At 45.7% G+C, this 18,810-nt stretch overlaps 2 protein-coding genes across 3 annotated transcripts in view; one reads left to right on the forward strand and one right to left on the reverse strand.

Moving 5' to 3' along the window:
- The window catches only part of CDC45 (cell division cycle 45), a 49,976-nt gene extending 36,403 nt beyond the window's left edge, over positions 1–13,573 (reverse strand). For both annotated transcript variants that reach the window (XM_085880218.1, XM_085880217.1), the window contains exons 1-4: positions 13,350–13,573; positions 7,493–7,552; positions 1,944–2,036; positions 805–939 (exon numbers count right to left, since the gene is read on the reverse strand). In XM_085880218.1, the coding sequence (XP_085736344.1) occupies positions 805–939; positions 1,944–2,036; positions 7,493–7,552; positions 13,350–13,400 (339 nt within the window). In that variant the 5' untranslated portion in view covers positions 13,401–13,573. The remainder of the gene's footprint in view (positions 1–804; positions 940–1,943; positions 2,037–7,492; positions 7,553–13,349) is intronic.
- A 535-nt stretch (positions 13,574–14,108) lies between these two features.
- UFD1 (ubiquitin recognition factor in ER associated degradation 1) overlaps positions 14,109–18,810 on the forward strand; it is a 58,429-nt gene continuing 53,727 nt past the window's right edge. The window contains exons 1-2 of the mRNA XM_085880219.1: positions 14,109–14,238; positions 15,793–15,913. Coding sequence (XP_085736345.1) covers positions 14,236–14,238; positions 15,793–15,913 — 124 coding nt within the window. The 5' untranslated portion in view covers positions 14,109–14,235. The remainder of the gene's footprint in view (positions 14,239–15,792; positions 15,914–18,810) is intronic.

An 18,810-nucleotide genomic window follows, 5' to 3' on the forward strand; every position in this document is an offset into this window, starting at 1 on the left:
CATATTTCAGCTGATACTCCTCTACCCTCAAACCCACCAGGCACATCCAAGTGAGTCTTATTCAAAAATAAAAAATAAATAAAAACCCATATCAAAAAATCAAATAATTCTGACTGCCAGACCATGCATCTGATCAAGGTGAAATTTAAAACATGTATTCCCATCACCACTCGATCATAAACATCAAGTTCCACGTCGATTGATTAAACGGTTACAGAGAAACCATGAGTCAATATTTTTGTTCAATCCAACATGGCTGCCAAACCATGTAACCTATCAATGATTCCTTAACAAAGTTGTACACCCATGGCTTGAGGACCATCTGTGTGAAGTTTCCCCTTGATCTGTCCAGCCGTTTTGGAGATGATTTTTTATGAGTTTTCGGGTAAATCCAATGTGGATGCCAAACCACGTGACCTATGACGTCATAATTATGATTACAACAATCTACATGAGTAGTCGCACCGACGGTGAAAATTTTGTCTCGATCTGACAAGCGGTTGAGTTTACTCTGTTTAATATTCTCTTTTCGTTTGGAAAGGAAGGAGACCAATGGGTTTTGCTCACATGTTCATGGAGCTCATTGAAAGCCAGATGGATAGTGTATAAGGAAAAAATATTTTTATCCAACAGACTATTTTGATTGAACGAGTGGTAAATGTTATGTTCTAGTTAGCAAACATGAGAAGGCATGCCGCTCGCTATTCCTTTACCCTGTCGTGGAGGACATCGTTGTTATCCGGTTTCGAAACACTCGCAGCACATTAACCTTTTTAATTGGACACTCAACGTTTTCTCTCTTACCTGTGTGGCGAAGGCGTTAACAAGGTGGATGGGGCGGCGTGAATCGACGACGAAGAATCGGTGGTGGTGGTCTGGCCGCAGATTATCGACGAGATCTCCGGTCACACCACAATTGAGGAACAAAAAGAGAGAAAACTGCACACGGGGTTTACACCGGCAGTTAGTCGGCACTCTGCAAGGCACAAGACGGCTTGGGTAAGCAGGAACCACTTGGTAACATTAGTTGACACTTTCATAAACAACAGGTTTAACATTGATCGTGGAGCTTGTAGTAACAAAGACGCGTGGAGACATCAATGCATATTTACGTGAACCGGACGATGTTCCAATCGACGTGGTCCATGGGATTTCATTCGAAGACCCCAGCATCGTGGATCAACACAGGAATACGCAACAAGCCGACCCAACACTTACAACAACAACAAAGTCGATATAATTCACAAAAACGACGAGAGCAAAGTTGTCGGCGCATCATCGCAAATCTCCACGCTTCCCACCGAAAACAAAGTTGAAAGATTGCAAAAAGTTCCGCCAGGAATGACCCAATATCAAATTTAGAGTTAATTTTTTTTCTTCTTCCCATTTTGACCCCTGTGACCCCAAGGCCCCACTCTTGGGGCATGAATCAGGGGTCAAGTAATAATTTTTTTTTACATATTTCATGCGTCCCCTAATGTTGATTGCATTGACAAGGTTTCATTGAAACAGTTTCAAAATGTGACCACAATCGCATTTTTCGGTGTTTGACCTTGTGAGCCCACCAACCCAGGGGGGCGGGGCCAAAAATGACAAGTGTTTAGCACCTTCATGCCACTTGGTGGTAATAATTACCAGGTTTGGTGAACATCTGCATGACGGACAGACCCGATTACAATATCTCCCCATTTGTTTGTTTGTTTGTTTTTTCCTTCGAAAAAGCATCCGGGGATAAAAAATAATAATTAATTAAATCGTGCACTTCCACACAGTCCTAACATTCTCCAATACATTGACTTTGACAACACATTTCACCATCAAAATGACCGTCGTCATCTGATCAGCTTGGAAATGAGCGCATGACAACATCTGTAATCATTCTCCAATCACAACGTTCAGCAGCATTGAAAGGAGCGTTCGAGATTTCAGGGAACAAGTCGTACCTGTTCTCGGTGCTGCTGGAAAGCAGCCTCAAGGTTACTCCACCCGGTCACCGGGACGAGAGAATACGATATCTGATCACACTGGAACAGGCACTACGACAGGGTGAGAGAGTCCGAAGTATTACATGAAGGGGGTGAAAGAACGCATTGGGAACAAGAACGGCACTCGGTAGAGCGCATCCCTCCGCCGGACTAAACAGTTTACGTGTTGTATCCCACTGATTCGGACCTGCTGATCTTAACCAAAATCAAACCGGCTTGTTATCGTCACCAAACGACTCATCCACCAAGTTTTGTCAACATCCATCCACAACCTTCGAGATATCGTGTTAAAGATCGTTTTTGCCCCCCATCTCTCAATGGGTGAAGAATCCCGTTAAAAAAAACTTTTTTTTTTCTCAGATCCGGATCTTCACCAAAATTGAATAATTTCATCCTCGTCACACACCCAACCTGTTGACCAAATTACACAAGGAAATCAGACACAGGTGGAGGCCATTCAGCCCATCGTGCATGCACTACATCAACACCACACTCATTTATCAGCACAAGATACAAAAAAGAAAAATGCAAAAAAAAACTTTTTTATTTAAAAATCGTGTTTTTGTGGTTTTTTTTTTTCATCTCAGGGTAGGGGTCATGGGCTTGGTTAAAAAACACATCAACCACACAACACCACTTGATGAGACCCCCACAAACATCACTCCGCACACACGCACACAATCACCCATCAATACTCAAACTACCTAAAAGTCTTATCATCATCCCCATACCCGACTATCTCCATAACTTCCAGGTACCTAACGAATTCTAATTTTAACTTATCTCCTGTTTCTGCTGCCACTACCTTTCCAGGGAGACCAATCCATGCATTCACTACTCTCTGAGTAAAAGTCCCCGACCTTACTACCGTCTTAACTCCCCTCTTCTTTACTCTCAGACTATGGTCCCTGGTTCTGTCACTGTCGACTCTGTTGAATAATTCATCTTCACTTATTTTATCTTTACCTTTCATTATCTTAAACATCTCCAAAATATCTCCTCGTAACCGCCTCCTTTCTCGTGTATAAAGCCCTGTCTCCTTCAGCCGCTCCTCAGAGCTGAGTCTATCTCGGCCCGGAATCAATCTCGCAGCCCGACGCTGACCCCCTCTCCAAGGCATTTCTGTCCCTCCTGAGTTGTGGTGACCAGAACTGTGCACAATATTCTAGATGTGGCCCTCACTAAATTCCTATACAATGTTAACACCACCTCTTTTGATTTATAATTGATCCCCCTCCTTATACAGCCTAAAACCCCATTTGCTCTACCTTTAGCAGCCTGGCACTGTGCTGCCTGCTTACCTCCCATATCTATGACCACTCCCAGATCCTTCTCCTGTGACATGCTCCAAAATTTCCCCTTGCATCCTGTAATCTCCATTTTCATTGTTCTTTCCCATCCCCAAAACCTTACACTTGCTCAGGTTAAATTCCATCTGCCAATCTTTTACCCAATCCATACAAGTATCAATACTTTCCTGAATCTGATCACCACCCCCTCTGCTATCCACCTCACCTCTGCAATTTGTGTCATCTGCAAATTTGGAAAGCTTACTCTTTACCCCATTATCCAAATCGTTGATGTAACTAATGAATAATAAATGGTCCGAGTACTTATCCCTGAGGTACCCCGCGACTTACATCCTCCCACTCACAGCCACTCTTTGCTTCCTCCCACTACACAAAGCCAGTTTACAATCCAATTAGATACCTGACCAGCCACTCCACAATCCCTCACTTTGGCTAACAACCTCCGATGTGGTACCTTATCAAATTCCTTCTTCAAGTCTTGATATACTATGTCCACTGCCTTTCCCTCATCCACCCAATCAGACACTGCTTCATAGAACTCGAAAAGATTTGTTAAACAGGAACTACCTTTGGCAAACCTATGCTGACTACCTTTAATTAGTTTGTATTTGTTTAAATGGTTCCTCATCCGGTCTTTAATTAATGTCTCCAACACCTTCCCCACAACTGAAGTCAAACTAACAGGTCTATAGTTTCCCAATTCTTCTCTGGATCCTTTCTTTAATAGTGGTGTTACATTTGCTCCTCTCCAATCCTCCGGTACCTGTCTTGACTCCAGGGATCTATTGAAAATATCCGTTAACATTTCGCTTACCTGCTCAGACACCTCCATCAATACTGTTGTTCTTCTTTCAGCTGCTCCCGTTAGGGGTCGCCACAGCGGATCATCCGTTATGATCCGCATACTGATTTGGCACAGGTTTTACGCCGGATACCCTTCCTGACGCAACCCTGGTCGCCTCTTACGACACAGGGATAAGGATTGTGTTTCGCCATGATTCCGGGCTGCCCCAAACCCTCTCATAGCACAGCCCAGCGCAGAGCGCCCATCCTCAAGCGATCCTCCAACCCAAGCCTCCGAGTAGCCGGATTACAGGCGCACACCACTACGCCCGGTTACACCTCCATCAATACTCTCGGGTGCATATTATTATCTGGACCCAGAGCCTTATCTACTCTTAGATTACCGAGCTGTTCCTTTACTTCCTCCACTCCAACCTGGATCTTCTGTAAAAGCCCTTCCTCACTTCCTCGATAGATTCTCCTGTCTATTCTTGTGTAAAAGATGAAGTAAAATACCTGTTTAATAAGCCTGCCATCTCACTTTCATCACTAACCACTCTCCCGGTGCTCTTCCTCAATGGGCCCACACTGGTCCTCACCTGTTCTTTTACCCTGATATATTTAAAGAAAGCCTTGTTATTATGTTTAGTATTCTTCGTCACGTCCTTCTCAAACTCTTTTTTGGCTTGCCGAGTTATTTTCTTCACTTGCCTCTGTTTACTCCGATAATGATATAAATCTAACTCCAGTCCTGTTATTTTAAACCTAATAAATACCTTCTGCTTCTCCTGAATAGCGTTCCTTATCTCACTGCTCAACCACCCTGGTCTCTTTCTACTTCTAGTTTTACACCTCATTGGAATATACTTACTCTGCACTCTACACATTTGCTCCTTGAAGGTTTCCTATTTCTCTGGTGATGAGTGTCCTTTTGTTAGAGTCTTCCAATCTGCATCACCCAATTCTCTCCTTGTACCCAAAGGAAGCAACACTAGCTTTTATATATTTTAAGGTCTTTGGTGCAGGATCATTGGGATCATTACTTAAAAGGAGGTCTAACACTGCACTCCCCCTCGTGGGCTTATCTACAAACTGGGTGAAACAGCAATCCTGGACTGAAACCAGGAAATCTTCATCTGCTCTGCCCTTTCCCTGTTCCTGGACCCAATCTATCCCTGGCAAGTTAAATCCCCCCATCATCAATACTCTTCCCTTACCACATGCCCTTTTGAATCCTTCATGTGCTCCTCCTTCCTCTTCTTCCTTCACACCCGGAGCCTTATAAAAGCATCCTACCAGTATCTTACTGTTTTTACAATCTCTAATCTCGACCCATACAGAATCCTCAACATTTATTCCTTCCTTACTGTCACCCTCTCTTGATGTAATGCTGTCCTTTACCCAGATTGCTCCTCCTCCTCCTATTCTCTCCTTCCGATCACACCGATACACCTTGTAACCTTCTCATCCTGTCCTCCAGTTACTCTCCTCCTAAAACCATGTCTCACTCACTGCAACTACATCGTACTCCTCGCTATCTACTTTGGCTTCAAGCTCTTCCATCTTATTATTTAAACTTCTGGCATTGGTATAGAATATGTTTAACTTTTCCCTTCCTGAAATTATATTTTCCTGCCTGGCCTTACTCATCCCAATTATTACATCAGTTTCTTCCTTAATAGCTTCCACACCCTCCGCTTACCGAAAAACAGCCTGAATTCCTTCCTCAATTCCCACTGCAGACCTTGCTGTCCCCTTTCTATTTAATATACGGCCATCACCCGGAAACACTCCTTGTCCCTGAAATGATTCCCATTGCTTCCTAAATGTAAAACCTTCCTCCCTTCACCATTCTTCCTGCCATTGGTTGACGTCTATCGCTCTGCTCATAATTTCTATATCATTTCTTAATCTTGGGAGAATCCCAGAAAACATGACCTCACAACCCTTTGCTTTCAGCCGCTTACCCAATATCCTGTGTCTATTTTTCAAAACCTCTGAGTAAACTTTCCATACATCATTCACACCGAGGTGTACCACAACCAACTTCTTCCTGCCGTGGCCTGATGCAATATCGTTTACCTTCCTTCAATGTCCCGAACTCCCGCTCCTTCAAAACTACACAGAATTCTGTGTCTGCAATCCTTCCTGCAGAATGAAGAATCAACTTATTTAATAATCTCATCACCCACAAAAACTGTCTCAAATACCTCATGTCTACCAATCACTATTGCTGCACCTCCACCACTGTCTACACCCGCTGCAGGTCCACCACCGCCTGCACCTCCACCACCGCTTGTACCCGCTGCACCACCGCTTGCACCCGCTGCACCTCCACCACCCGCTGCACTTCCACACCACCTGCACCCGCTGCACTTCCACACAGGCTGCACCTGCTGCACTTCCACACCACCTGCACACACTGCACTTCCACACCGCCTGCACCCGCTGCACCTCCACAACCACCCGCACCCCGCTGCACATCCACTACCGCCTGCACCCGCTGCACTTCCGCCACCCACCACCACCTGTACCCGCTGCACCTCCACCACCACCTGCACCCACTGCACCATCACCACTTTCAATATCTTCAGCAACCTCACTCCACAACTGTAACCAACTATCATCTCCAAATCTCTCACATTCTGTGACTTGCTGCAAATTATTATCGATGTGTTCCTTCAACCCGGTAAAAACCTTCCTCAAGTGGACGATCTCCTCACACTTCCTACAACAATAAGAACTCTCTGCTTCCCCCATTGTTGATGTGGTTCACATTGAGCAACTGTTACATTTTATGAACTCCTCTTCCTTTCTCCTTCGGTTTATATTTATAACCTTTTTCACCCCCACACTCTCAAGGCCACAACTAACTTAACACTAAACTTAACACGAGGCCTCTCCCTGCTTCTTTCACGAAACTAACCCAACTACCCACTAAAACTGTTATGAACACAACTACAGCTTTATAAATACAGTTAAACAGCCCCCGACACAGGTCACAATCACAAAATACACAAAACAACACACAAAGAACACCGTTTTGTTCTGGTTAAACTTCCCCTCTCACGAACTACCAGGATTTCAGTGTTTCTTTCAGTTTAAATAAAATTAAAATGAACAAAACTTTTCACTTTCCTTCCACACTGTATGCAGCAGTTTGATCAAGTCAAGTCCTCTTTAGTTTCAACGGACAGATGTAATTTCATTGTTGAAAGTTCGAACATAATGGAGTGCTGTGTTTACACGCTGCTGGAACAGCAATGCTTTGGAAGGAAACGAAAGAAACAGAAGAAACAAATCCCCATTGATCATAAAAACAACAATCATTTGTATTCATCAAAGTAGGAAGAATTAAATGGGAAAGATTGAGGTGGATGTCAAGTGTTGGGTGATTGGGGGTAAGTTTGTTACCTGCAGGGTTTTACAAGCACAAACAGCATCCACATCGACAGCCACCAAGACCAGCACTCTCTGTCAGAGGGAAACAGAACGACATGTCCAGAGGACACGTGTTAATGGGGTCAAAGGGCAAGACGTGCTTACAAGACACCTTCACCCACGGGTTCACGGGACGAGACAGGTTCACGGGACGAGACGGGTTCACGGGACGAGACGAGGTCACGGGACGAGACGGGTTCACGGGACGAGACGGGGTCACCCATGGGGTCACGGGACGAGACGGGGTCACGGGACAAGAAGGGGTCACCCACGGGGTCACGGGACGAGACGGGGTCACGGGACGAGAAGGGGCCACCCACGGGGTCACGGGACGTGACGGGTTCACGGGACGAGACGGGGTCACCCACGGGTTCACGGGACGAGACGGGGTCATGGGACGAGACGGGGTCACGGGACGAGACACAAGACATCACCGATATATTTATCTGTACACGTATTGACTATTGTTAAATGCACAGTCATAATTGGCCGCATGTTTTAAATATCTCATTATAAAGAAACACAGCACGTCGTGTCGTCCTGTTCCTTGTTTATTAGCGAACGCAGTGAGCTTCATACTTAACGCGTGCACATGAGAGAATAGGAAACAACAACAACAATAACACAATATCCCTGGCAATTTGGAATCAGTGTCGTTGGCTCTGACCCTTTTGCTTCCGGTTTTTTAAAAAAGCTGTGCGGTGTATAAACACAATTGGGTTTTATTTCTATCTTGTGAATATTACTTAACACGTGCACATGAGAGAATAGGTAACAACAACAACAACAACAACAACAACACAATACCTTGGCAATTTGGAATCCCTGTCGTTGGCGATGACCCTTTTGCTTCCAGTTTTTTTTTTAAACGCTGTGCAGTGTATAAACACGATTATGTTTTATTTCTATCTTGTGAACATTTCTTAACGCGTGCACATGAGAGAATAGGAAACAACAACAATAACACAATACCCCTGGCAATTTGGAATCAGTGTCGTTGGCTCTGACCCTTTTGCTTCGGGTTGTTTTTAAACGCTGTGCGGTGTATAAACACGATTGGGTTTTATTTCTATCTTGTGAATATTACTTAACGCGTGCACATGAGAGAATAGGAAACAACAAAAACAACACAATACTCTGGCAATTGTGAATCCGTGTCGTTGGCTATGACCCTTTTGCTTCCAGTTTTTTTTGCTTCCGGTTTTTGTCATGGGGAATGATGCATGCCGGGAGATAAAGCATCGTCGGAGACATGAAAGACCCAAATAATATCAGACATGGTGTACATTTCCTCCACTGATTTTAATAAAGATATCTCCCGCATCATCAAAAAAAAATTTTCATCGTGATTTACATTATTTGATCGCTGATCCCGAATCCAGGCCGAAGTAACCGGAAATTGCGTATACAGTTGTCAACAAGTAATAGGTAAAGTCAGAAGCGAATGTAAGAAGAATTCTACGTTCGCTTCGAGTATTTATTTTTTTTAAATGAGATCCTGTTCCAGGCGGTGAAGTTTTTGTGAAGGTAATGTTGAGGTAATATTAATTTTTTTAGATGAGATCCTGTTCCAGGCGGTGAAGTTTTTGTGAAGGTAATGTTGAGGTAATATTTATTTTTTAAGATGAGATCCTGTTCTAGGCGGTGTAGTTGTTGTGAAGATAATGTTGAGGCAATATTAATTTTTTAGATGAGATCCTGTTCTAGGCGGTGTAGTTGTCGTTGTGAAGGTAATGTTGAGGTAATATTAATTTTTTTAGATGAGATCCTGTTCATGGCGGTGTAGTTGTTGTGAAGGTAATGTTGAGGTAATATTAATTTTTTTAGATGAGATCCTGTTCTCGGCGGTGTAGTTGTTGTGAAGATAATGTTGAGGCAATATTAATTTTTTTAGATGAGATCCTGTTCTAGGCGGTGTAGTTGTCGTTGTGAAGGTAATGTTGAGGTAATATTAATTTTTTTAGATGAGATCCTGTTCATGTCGGTGTAGTTGTCGTTGTGAAGGTAATGTTGAGGCAATATTAAGTTTTTTAGATGAGATCCTGTTCGAGGTGGTATAGTTGTGAAGGTAATGTTGAGGTAATTTTAATTTTTTTCGATGAGATCCTGTTCTCGGCAGTGTAGTTGGCGTTGTGAAGGTAATGTTGAGGTAATATTATTTTTTTTTAGACGAGATCCTGTTCGAGGCGGTGTCGTTGTTGTGAAGGTAATGTTGAGGTAATATTTTTTTTTTTAGATGAGATCCTGTTCTTGTGCTGTATCACGTGATTGGGTTTTCGTATATCATGACTCGCCCGCGAGGGGTGGCGGTGATGTACATCCCGACGCGCAATGAAGCGGAGTTACTGCTACGCTCTCGCTCTCCATGTTCAGCTGCGCCTCGGACATCACAGTTCTAGGCGGTGTAGTTGTTGTTGTGAGGGTAATGTTGAGGTAATATTTATTTTTTTTACATGAGATCCTGTTCTCAGCGGTGTAGTTGTCGTTGTGAAGGTAATGTTGAGGTAATATTTATTTTTTTACATGAGATCCTGTTCTCGGCGGTGGAGTTGTTGTTGTGAAGGTCATGTTGAGGTAATATTTGTTTTTTCAGATGAGATCCTGTTCTCGGCGGTGTAGTTGTTGTTGTGAAGGTAATGTTGAGGTAATATTTATTTTTTTACATGAGATCCTGTTCTCGGCGGTGTAATTGTCGTTGTGAAGGTCATGTTTGTGCTGTACTGAAATGGGAGATGCTTAGCAGGCAGACACGAAGCGGAGGAACAGTCGAGCCGGGCTGTGCTGCACGAGTGCGAGCGCGGGCGTACTGTGCCCGCGGCTCCCCTTTATTCCGTACGCGGTACACTCACGAGCCGGCCGACTCCAGCATTACTACGACGCCTCAGACGGCGTGCACACCTCATATCCCTCGCCGACCCCCACGGCCACCTCCCATCATCACGCCCACCATGCAACATCACCATGCCCTTCCCCATAGGCCCGCAGACTCCACCACACTCCTCCCTCCTAAAAGTATGATTATTAAATGATCAGCATTATAAGAAGCATAGACAACACGAAGAACCTCGGTATAATAATCATGCAAATAAAATGAAAACAGCGAAGTATAACAGCACATCACATCATATAATGCGTGGAAGCGAGCTACTGGAGAAGCACAACAGCACGACTCAGCAAACCCGCCCCCAGGCAGACCTGAAACAGATAAACCTTTCGAGGCCGGACCCCCGCTGTCTGGAACCCGCGGCGCCACCGACAGACCCAACCGACCTTGGTGGGGGCGCTGAACAGCACCCTTGGCTGGAAGCAACAAACACTCCCCAACCCTCACGCACCATAATCAGTTAAGATTCCACCGCATGGCCAAAACGGCCTTGAGCGCACCCAGAGAGCCACGCCCCAGGTGCCAGGCACGTCTGACCTCGCTGAAAGCAGAGGTGGGGGTAACGCCGACCAGCGCACGAGCCCCGGCTCCGAGTCGATCTCCGAGACCCACACGGCAGTTAGACGGTAGTAATTCCATTTAAACCCCACTTCAACCATAAGCTCGTTATAAATCAATAGGAATAACATTCGAATCATTGCGAATTCATTTTTCCGTACAGCGCGCTTTTTTGATAAAATCCCAGTACAAGACAAAGCAATTACCTGCGGCCTGGAGCAACTGGAGGCTAACAAACCTTCTTTATTCGCCCCCACATCACATTGATCATAACACCAACTCCATTGACTGATCTCCGCCACATCCACTTTTACACGAGAACTGCTGGCATTTATTTCAACAACATTAAACTGCATCACTAGAGCAAGGAAAAGCACATATGCCATGAACAACAACCCACAACCCACATCACGAGTCCGCTTCTTGGTTGTCGACTTGATGCTGCGACTCGCGACTCCCTTTAACGCCACGGGCCCACCGCCACCTGTTGAAGCTGCCTGAACCACACCGATGCGCATTGCCTCACGAACCCTGCCACAGCGCGGGAACTCATCGCGAACGAAGCGCGGGAACTCATCGCGAGAGCTGATATGGCTCTCGCCGCTCCTGGAGCGCACATCATCACCGCAGGCAGCAACGAACGGTGGCTCCCGCTGCATCGACGCGGCCTCCGCCGCCAGAGCCTCGCCCTCGGTATTCGACGAAGGTCTCGAAGAGAGCACTGGCACATCTGGAGGCACGAACCGGAACCCGTTCCGACCCAAAAGGGTCCGGCTCGCCGAGCCCGGCTCCTGCTCCGGCTCGCCGGCATCATCATGCCCCGGCTGCAGGCTGATCTCCAGGTCACTGGGGTCCTGCTGCGGTGCCCCTTCGCTCCCGGTGCGATCGTGCTGCGGTGCCCCTTCGCTCCCGGTGCGATCGTGCTGCGGTGCCCCTTCGCTCCCGGTGCGACCGTGCTGCGGTGCGCGCTCTCGTCCCGCACCGCTAGGCGTGCGAGCACCCTGCGGCACTTGAGCCATCGCGCGGACTTGCGCGGTCACCGGTGTCTGCTCGACAGATGAAACAGTCGCGATCGCCGAGTCGAATGTGATGTCGGTCAATGGCTGCTCGCAGACAATGTCAAAGGCTGCTCGCAGACCAGAAATAAAATGATCTCTGAACCGTGCCGGATGCTCCTCTGCCATGAATTTGCACGGCACAGCCGAATGCGATGCGCGGCCAGCACGAGTGGACTCAATTCGACACCCGATCCGTGCCTCGCTCACTTCCCCCCCCCCCTGCCACTGATCTTGTCATTTCCGGATCAATCGCAAGCAGGTTTCGACGCGGGACGGAAGGATCGCCTCGAACACCGCCATCTATGACCGTAACAATGGGCGATGACCCTCGGCCCACACACCGTAGACGACCTCGAGAGCCCAGACCGCCGTCCGAGTGATTGCATTGCCACGCTCGCCCACGACCCGCGCCGCAGACCGTGCGCATGGCCGTGCGTGCCTGGCCCATTGCGATGACCCCTAGACCATCTGCTGTGTCCCGACCCTTTGCCATGTTCGCGCCGGCGAGACCTTTGGCTCCGTAGGCTGGAACCGCACGGGTCATTTGCCGCCCTTACACACGCCGATTCGAAGATCCTCGTTCGCCGGCCGACTCCAGCATTACTACGACGCCTCAGACGGCGTGCACACCTCATATCCCTCGCCGACCCCCACGGCCACCTCCCATCATCACGCCCACCATGCAACATCACCATGCCCTTCCCCATAGGCCCGCAGACTCCACCACACTGTTGAGGTAATATTTATTTTTTACATGAGATCCTGTTCGAGGCGGTGTAGTTGTCGTTGTGAAGTAATGTTGAGGTAATATTAATTTTTTTCGATGAGATCCTGTTCGAGGCGGTGTAGTTGTCGTTGTGAAGGTAATGTTGAGGTAATATTTATTTTTTACATGAGATCCTGTTCATGGCGGTGTAGTTGTCGTTGTGAAGGTAATGTTGAGGTAATATTAATTTTTTTTCGATGAGATCCTGTTCGAGGCGGTGTAGTTGTCGTTGTGAAGGTAATGTTGAGGTAATATTTATTTTTTACATGAGATCCTGTTCTCGGCGGTGTAGTTGTCGTTGTGAAGGTAATGTTGAGGTAATATTTATTTTTTTACATGAGATCCTGTTCTCGGCGGTGAAGTTGTCGTTGTGAAGGTAATGTTGAGGTAATATTTATTTTTTACATGAGATCCTGTTCTCGGCGGTGTAGTTGTTGTTGTGAAGGTAATAGGTAAAGTCAGTAGCGAATGGAAGAAGAATTCTACGTTCGCTTCTCGGGTTTGCCTATTTCATGTTAATTCTTTGTTACATTTTTATAAACACGAGAGGAAAGGCAAACGAACCTGACGGGCGAACGCGGAGTAAAAGTCTTTTTTCAAGTCTGTGACCAACATTTGTCCTGCGCTCTGAATCCTCCTCCTCGTCCTCGTGATGATTCCCACTCGATGTCGAAACGGAAACCCAGTCAGTCAGAGTCGTCTCGCGCGCATTCCAACAATCAGAAATTGCGCCAAAGCCGTGTGGGCGTGGCCTGCTTCAAATATCCGACTCGCCACTGGCTGAAGAGAATGATGTGATTGGTTGAACGGTTTCTCATTTTTAACCTTTCACAGCAAGTTCCTCGGTGTTGAACATTATTTACAAAGGAATGTTTTCCGAGTGAAAATTTAATTCCTTTTTCTCAGTTTTCAAAAGAATACAAAACGATATCCGGAAGTGGAGGATGGAAGTGATCTCCCGTTCGAAACTCGGCCTCGCTTGAGTTGCGATGTCGGATCTTCCCTCATGTCGTGAAACGTCAAGTTTACATGAAATTCTGTTGATATAATTTTATTTTTTTTTCGAATATATTTTCAAAAATCAGCGGGAAATCTCACACACGGAGTTTGTACTACCGAGGAAAGATATCCTTAAAATGTTTCCCACATTTAATTTAACATTGCACGTGCTTTAAACGATGATGAGTGGAAGCGGTGTATAAGTAGCGCTGCAAAGACGGTTGCTTTTCCCCGTGAAAACAAATTAATTAAAGGATGCTTCATGTTACTTTTATTATTATCGTTATTTGAAAAACGTCCCAAAGACACGGAAATAAATTCCCACGTAACCGGAACAGGAAACGTGTGGCGATGTGTGACGTCAGAAGCGACGTCATATCCGCTTTGGGTTTTTCCGGTTTTGTCCGCCACTTCATCGGGTTCGCCATTCTCATCCACTGGTTTGATCGAAATGGTAAAAACCGCAAATAATACAATATAATATACTATACGATAATATAATATAAATATAACAATCGAATGTAATATAATGTACTATCCTTACTTCAGTACTTTACCTGTTCTCATGTGATGTACTTTTCTATTGTTTTGTGACGAATTGTAAGGATAAAATGATCGTCACGAAGCTTATGGTTAATTTACTATCGCGGCGATCATTGTTCAACAAGACCCCGTTACCCTCCTCGGTTTAACGTGACCCCGTTACCCTCCCCTGTTTAACGTGACCTCCGTTATCCACCCCGGTTTAACGTGACCCCGTTACCCTCCTCGGTTTCACGTGACCCCGTTACCCACCTCTGTTTAACGCGACCCCCGTTACCCTCCCCGGTTTAACGTGACCCCGTTACCCTCCCCGGTTTAACGTGACCCCGTTACCCTCCCCGGTTTAACGTGACCCCGTTACCCTCCCCGGTTTAACGTAACCCCGTTACCCTCCCCGGTTTAACGTGACCCCGTTACCCTCCCCGGTTTAACGTGACCCCGTTACCCTCCCCTGTTTAACGTGACCTCCGTTATCCACCCCGGTTTAACGTGACCCCGTTACCCTCCTCGGTTTCACGTGACCTCGTTACCCTCCCCGGTTTAACGTGACCTCCGTTATCCTCCCCGGTTTAACGTGACCTCCGTTGCCCTCCCCGGTTTAACGCGACCTCCGTTATCCTCCTCGGTTTAACGCGACCCCCGTTACCCTCCTCGGTTTAACGCGACCCCCGTTACTCTCCCTGGTTTAACGTGACCCCGTTATCCTCCCCGGTTTAACGTGACCCCCGTTACCCTCACCGGCTTAACGTGACCCCCCGTTACGCTCACCGGCTTAACGTGACCCCCCGTTACGCTCACCGGCTTAACGTGACCCACGTTACCCTCACCGGCTTGACGTGACCCCCGTTACCCTCACCGGCTTGACGTGACCCCCGTTACCCTCACCGGCTTGACGTGACCCCCGTTACCCTCACCGGCTTGACGTGACCCCCGTTACCCTCACCGGCTTGACGTGACCCCCGTTACCCTCACCGGCTTGACGTGACCCCCGTTACCCTCACCGGCTTGACGTGACCCCCGTTACCCTCACCGGCTTAACGGGACCCCCGTTACCCTCACCGGCTTAACGGGACCCCCGTTACCCTCACCGGCTTAACGGGACCCCCGTTACCCTCACCGGCTTAACGGGACCCCCGTTACCCTCACCGGCTTAACGGGACCCCCGTTACCCTCACCGGCTTAACGGGACCCCCGTTACCCTCACCGGCTTAACGGGACCCCCGTTACCCTCACCGGCTTAACGGGACCCCCGTTACCCTCACCGGCTTAACGGGACCCCCGTTACCTCACCGGCTTAACGTGACCCCCGTTACCCTCACCGGCTTAACGTGAACCCCGTTACCCTCACCGGCTTAACGTGACCCCCGTTACCCTCACCGGCTTAACGCGACCCCGTTACCCTCACCTGTTTAATGTGACCCCTATTACCCTCCCCATTTTAACATGACCCCTGTTTTACCCCCAGTTTAACATGCTGGAGCCCTTTCTGAGGTCCGTACCCTCGCACTTCTCTGCCACTCTTCGCTGCTTCTCCGTGAGCATGCTTCCTGGCAGTGAGAGGAAGGACGTGGAACGAGGAGGGAAAAGTAAGAATACTTTGTTAACGATCATCATTGGGTGTGAGTGTTTTGTTAACGATCATCTTTGGGTGTGAGTGTTTTGTTTACGATCATCATTGGGTGTGAGTGTTTTGTTTACGATCATCTTTGGGTGTGAGTGTTTTGTTTACGATCATCATTGGGTGTGAGTGTTTTGTTTATGATCATCATTCGGTGTGAGTATTTTGTTTACGATCATCTTTGGGTGTGAGTGTTTTATTTATGATCATCATTGGGTGTGAGTGTTTTGTTCATGATCATCATTGTTTGTGAGTGTTTTGTTTACGATCATCTTTGGGTGTGAGTGTTTTGTTTACGATCATCATTGGGTGTGAGTGTTTTGTTTACGATCATCATTGGGTGCGAGTGTTTTGTTTACGATCATCATTGGGTGTGAGTGTTTTATTTACGATCATCATTCGGTGTGTGTGTTTTGTTTACCATCATCATTGGGTGCGAGTGTTTTGTTTACGATCATCATTGGGTGCGAGTGTTTTGTTTACGATCATCATTGTTTGTGAGTGTTTTGTTTACGATCATCATTGGGTGTGAGTGTTTTGTTTACGATCATCTTTGGGTGTGAGTGTTTTGTTAATGATCATCATTGGGTGTGAGTGTTTTGTTTACGATCATCATTGGGTGCGAGTGTTTTGTTTACGATCATCATTGTTTGTGAGTGTTTTGTTTACGATCATCATTGGGTGTGAGTGTTTTGTTTACGATCATCTTTGGGTGTGAGTGTTTTGTTGATGATCATCTTTGGGTGTGAGTGTTTTGTTTATGATTATCATTCGGTGTGAGTATTTTGTTTACGATCATCTTTGGGTGTGAGTGTTTTGTTGTTGATCATCATTTGGTGTGAGTGTTTTGTTTACAATCATCATTGGGTGTGAGTGTTTTATTTACGATCATCATTGGGTGCGAGTGTTTTGTTTACGATCATCATTGGGTGTGAGTGTTTTATTTGTGATCATCGTTCGGTGTGAGTGTTTTGTTTACCATCATCATTGGGTGTGAGTGTTTTGTTTACGATCATCATTCGGTGTTAGTGTTTTGTTTACGATCATCATTGGGTGCGAGTGTTTTGTTTACGATCATCATTGGGTGTGAGTGTTTTGTTGATGATCATCATTGTTTGTGAGTGTTTTGTTTACGATCAACATTGGGTGTGAGTGTTTTGTTTACGATCATCATTGGGTGTGAGTGTTATGTTTACGATCATCATTCGGTGTGAGTGTTTTGTTAATGATCATCATTGGGTGTGAGTGTTTTGTTCACAATCATCATTGGGTGTGAGTGTTTTGTTGATGATCATCATTGGGTGTGAGTGTTTTGTTCACGATCATCATTGGGTGTGAGTGTTTTGTTAATGATCATCATTCGGTGTGAGTGTTTTGTTAACGATCATCATTGGGTGTGAGTGTTTTGTTAATGATCATCATTGGGTGTGAGTGTTTTGTTTACGATCATCATTGGGTGCGAGTGTTTTGTTTACGATCATCATTGGGTGTGAGTGTTTTGTTTACGATCATCATTGGGTGTGAGTGTTTTGTTAACGATCATCATTGGGTGCGAGTGTTTTGTTTACGATCATCATTGGGTGTGAGTGTTTTGTTTACGATCATCATTGGGTGCGAGTTTTGTTTATGATAATCATTGGGTGTGAGTGTTTTGTTTACGATCATCATTGGGTGTGAGTGTTTTGTTTACGATCATCATTGGGTGCGAGTGTTTTGTTTACGATCATCATTGGGTGTGAGTGTTTTGTTTACGATCATCATTGGGTGTGAGTGTTTTGTTTACGATCATCATTGGGTGGGAGTGTTTTGTTTACGATCATCATTGGGTGCGAGTGTTTTGTTTACGATCATCATTGGGTGTGAGTGATTTGTTTACGATCATCATTGGGTGTGAGTGTTTTGTTTACGATCATCATTGGGTGCGAGTGTTTTGTTTACGATCATCATTGGGTGTGAGTGTTTTGTTTACGATCATCATTGGGTGTGAGTGTTTTGTTTATGATCATCATTCGGTGTGAGTGTTTTGTTAACGATCATCATTGGGTGTGAGTGTTTTGTTAATGATCATCATTGGGTGTGAGTGTTTTGTTCACGATCATCATTGGGTGTGAGTGTTTTGTTAATGATCATCATTCGGTGTGAGTGTTTTGTTTACGATCATCATTGGGTGTGAGTGTTTTGTTTACGATCATCATTGGGTGTGAGTGTTTTGTTAATGATCATCATTCGGTGTGAGTGTTTTGTGAACGATCATCATTGGGTGTGAGTGTTTTGTTAACGATCATCATTGGGTGTGAGTGTTTTGTTAATGATCATCATTGGGTGTGAGTGTTTTGTTCACGATCATCATTGGGTGTGAGTGTTTTGTTAACGATCATCATTGGGTGTGAGTGTTTTGTTAATGATCATCATTGGGTGTGAGTGTTTTGTTCACGATCATCATTGGGTGTGAGTGTTTTGTTCACGATCATCATTGGGTGTGAGTGTTTTGTTAATGATCATCATTCAGTGTGAGTGTTTTGTGAACGATCATCATTGGGTGTGAGTGTTTTGTTAATGATCATCATTGGGTGTGAGTGTTTTGTTAATGATCATCATTGGGTGTGAGTGTTTTGTTAATGATCATCATTGGGTGTGAGTGTTTTGTTAATGATCATCATTCGGTGTGAGTGTTTTATTCACGATCATCATTGGGTGTGAGTGTTTTATTCACGATCATCATTGGGTTTGAGTGTTTTGTTAATGATCATCATTCGGTGTGAGTGTTTTGTTTATGATCATCATTGGGTGTGAGTGTTTTGTTTATGATCATCATTAGGTGTCAGTGTTTTGTTAATGATCATCATTGGGTGTGAGTGTTTTGTT

The sequence above is a fragment of the Eptatretus burgeri genome, chromosome 4, assembly GCF_056783735.1.
Source record: "Eptatretus burgeri isolate ZD-2024b chromosome 4, Ebu_testis_v1, whole genome shotgun sequence".
NCBI classification, from domain to species: Eukaryota; Metazoa; Chordata; class Myxini; order Myxiniformes; family Myxinidae; genus Eptatretus; species Eptatretus burgeri.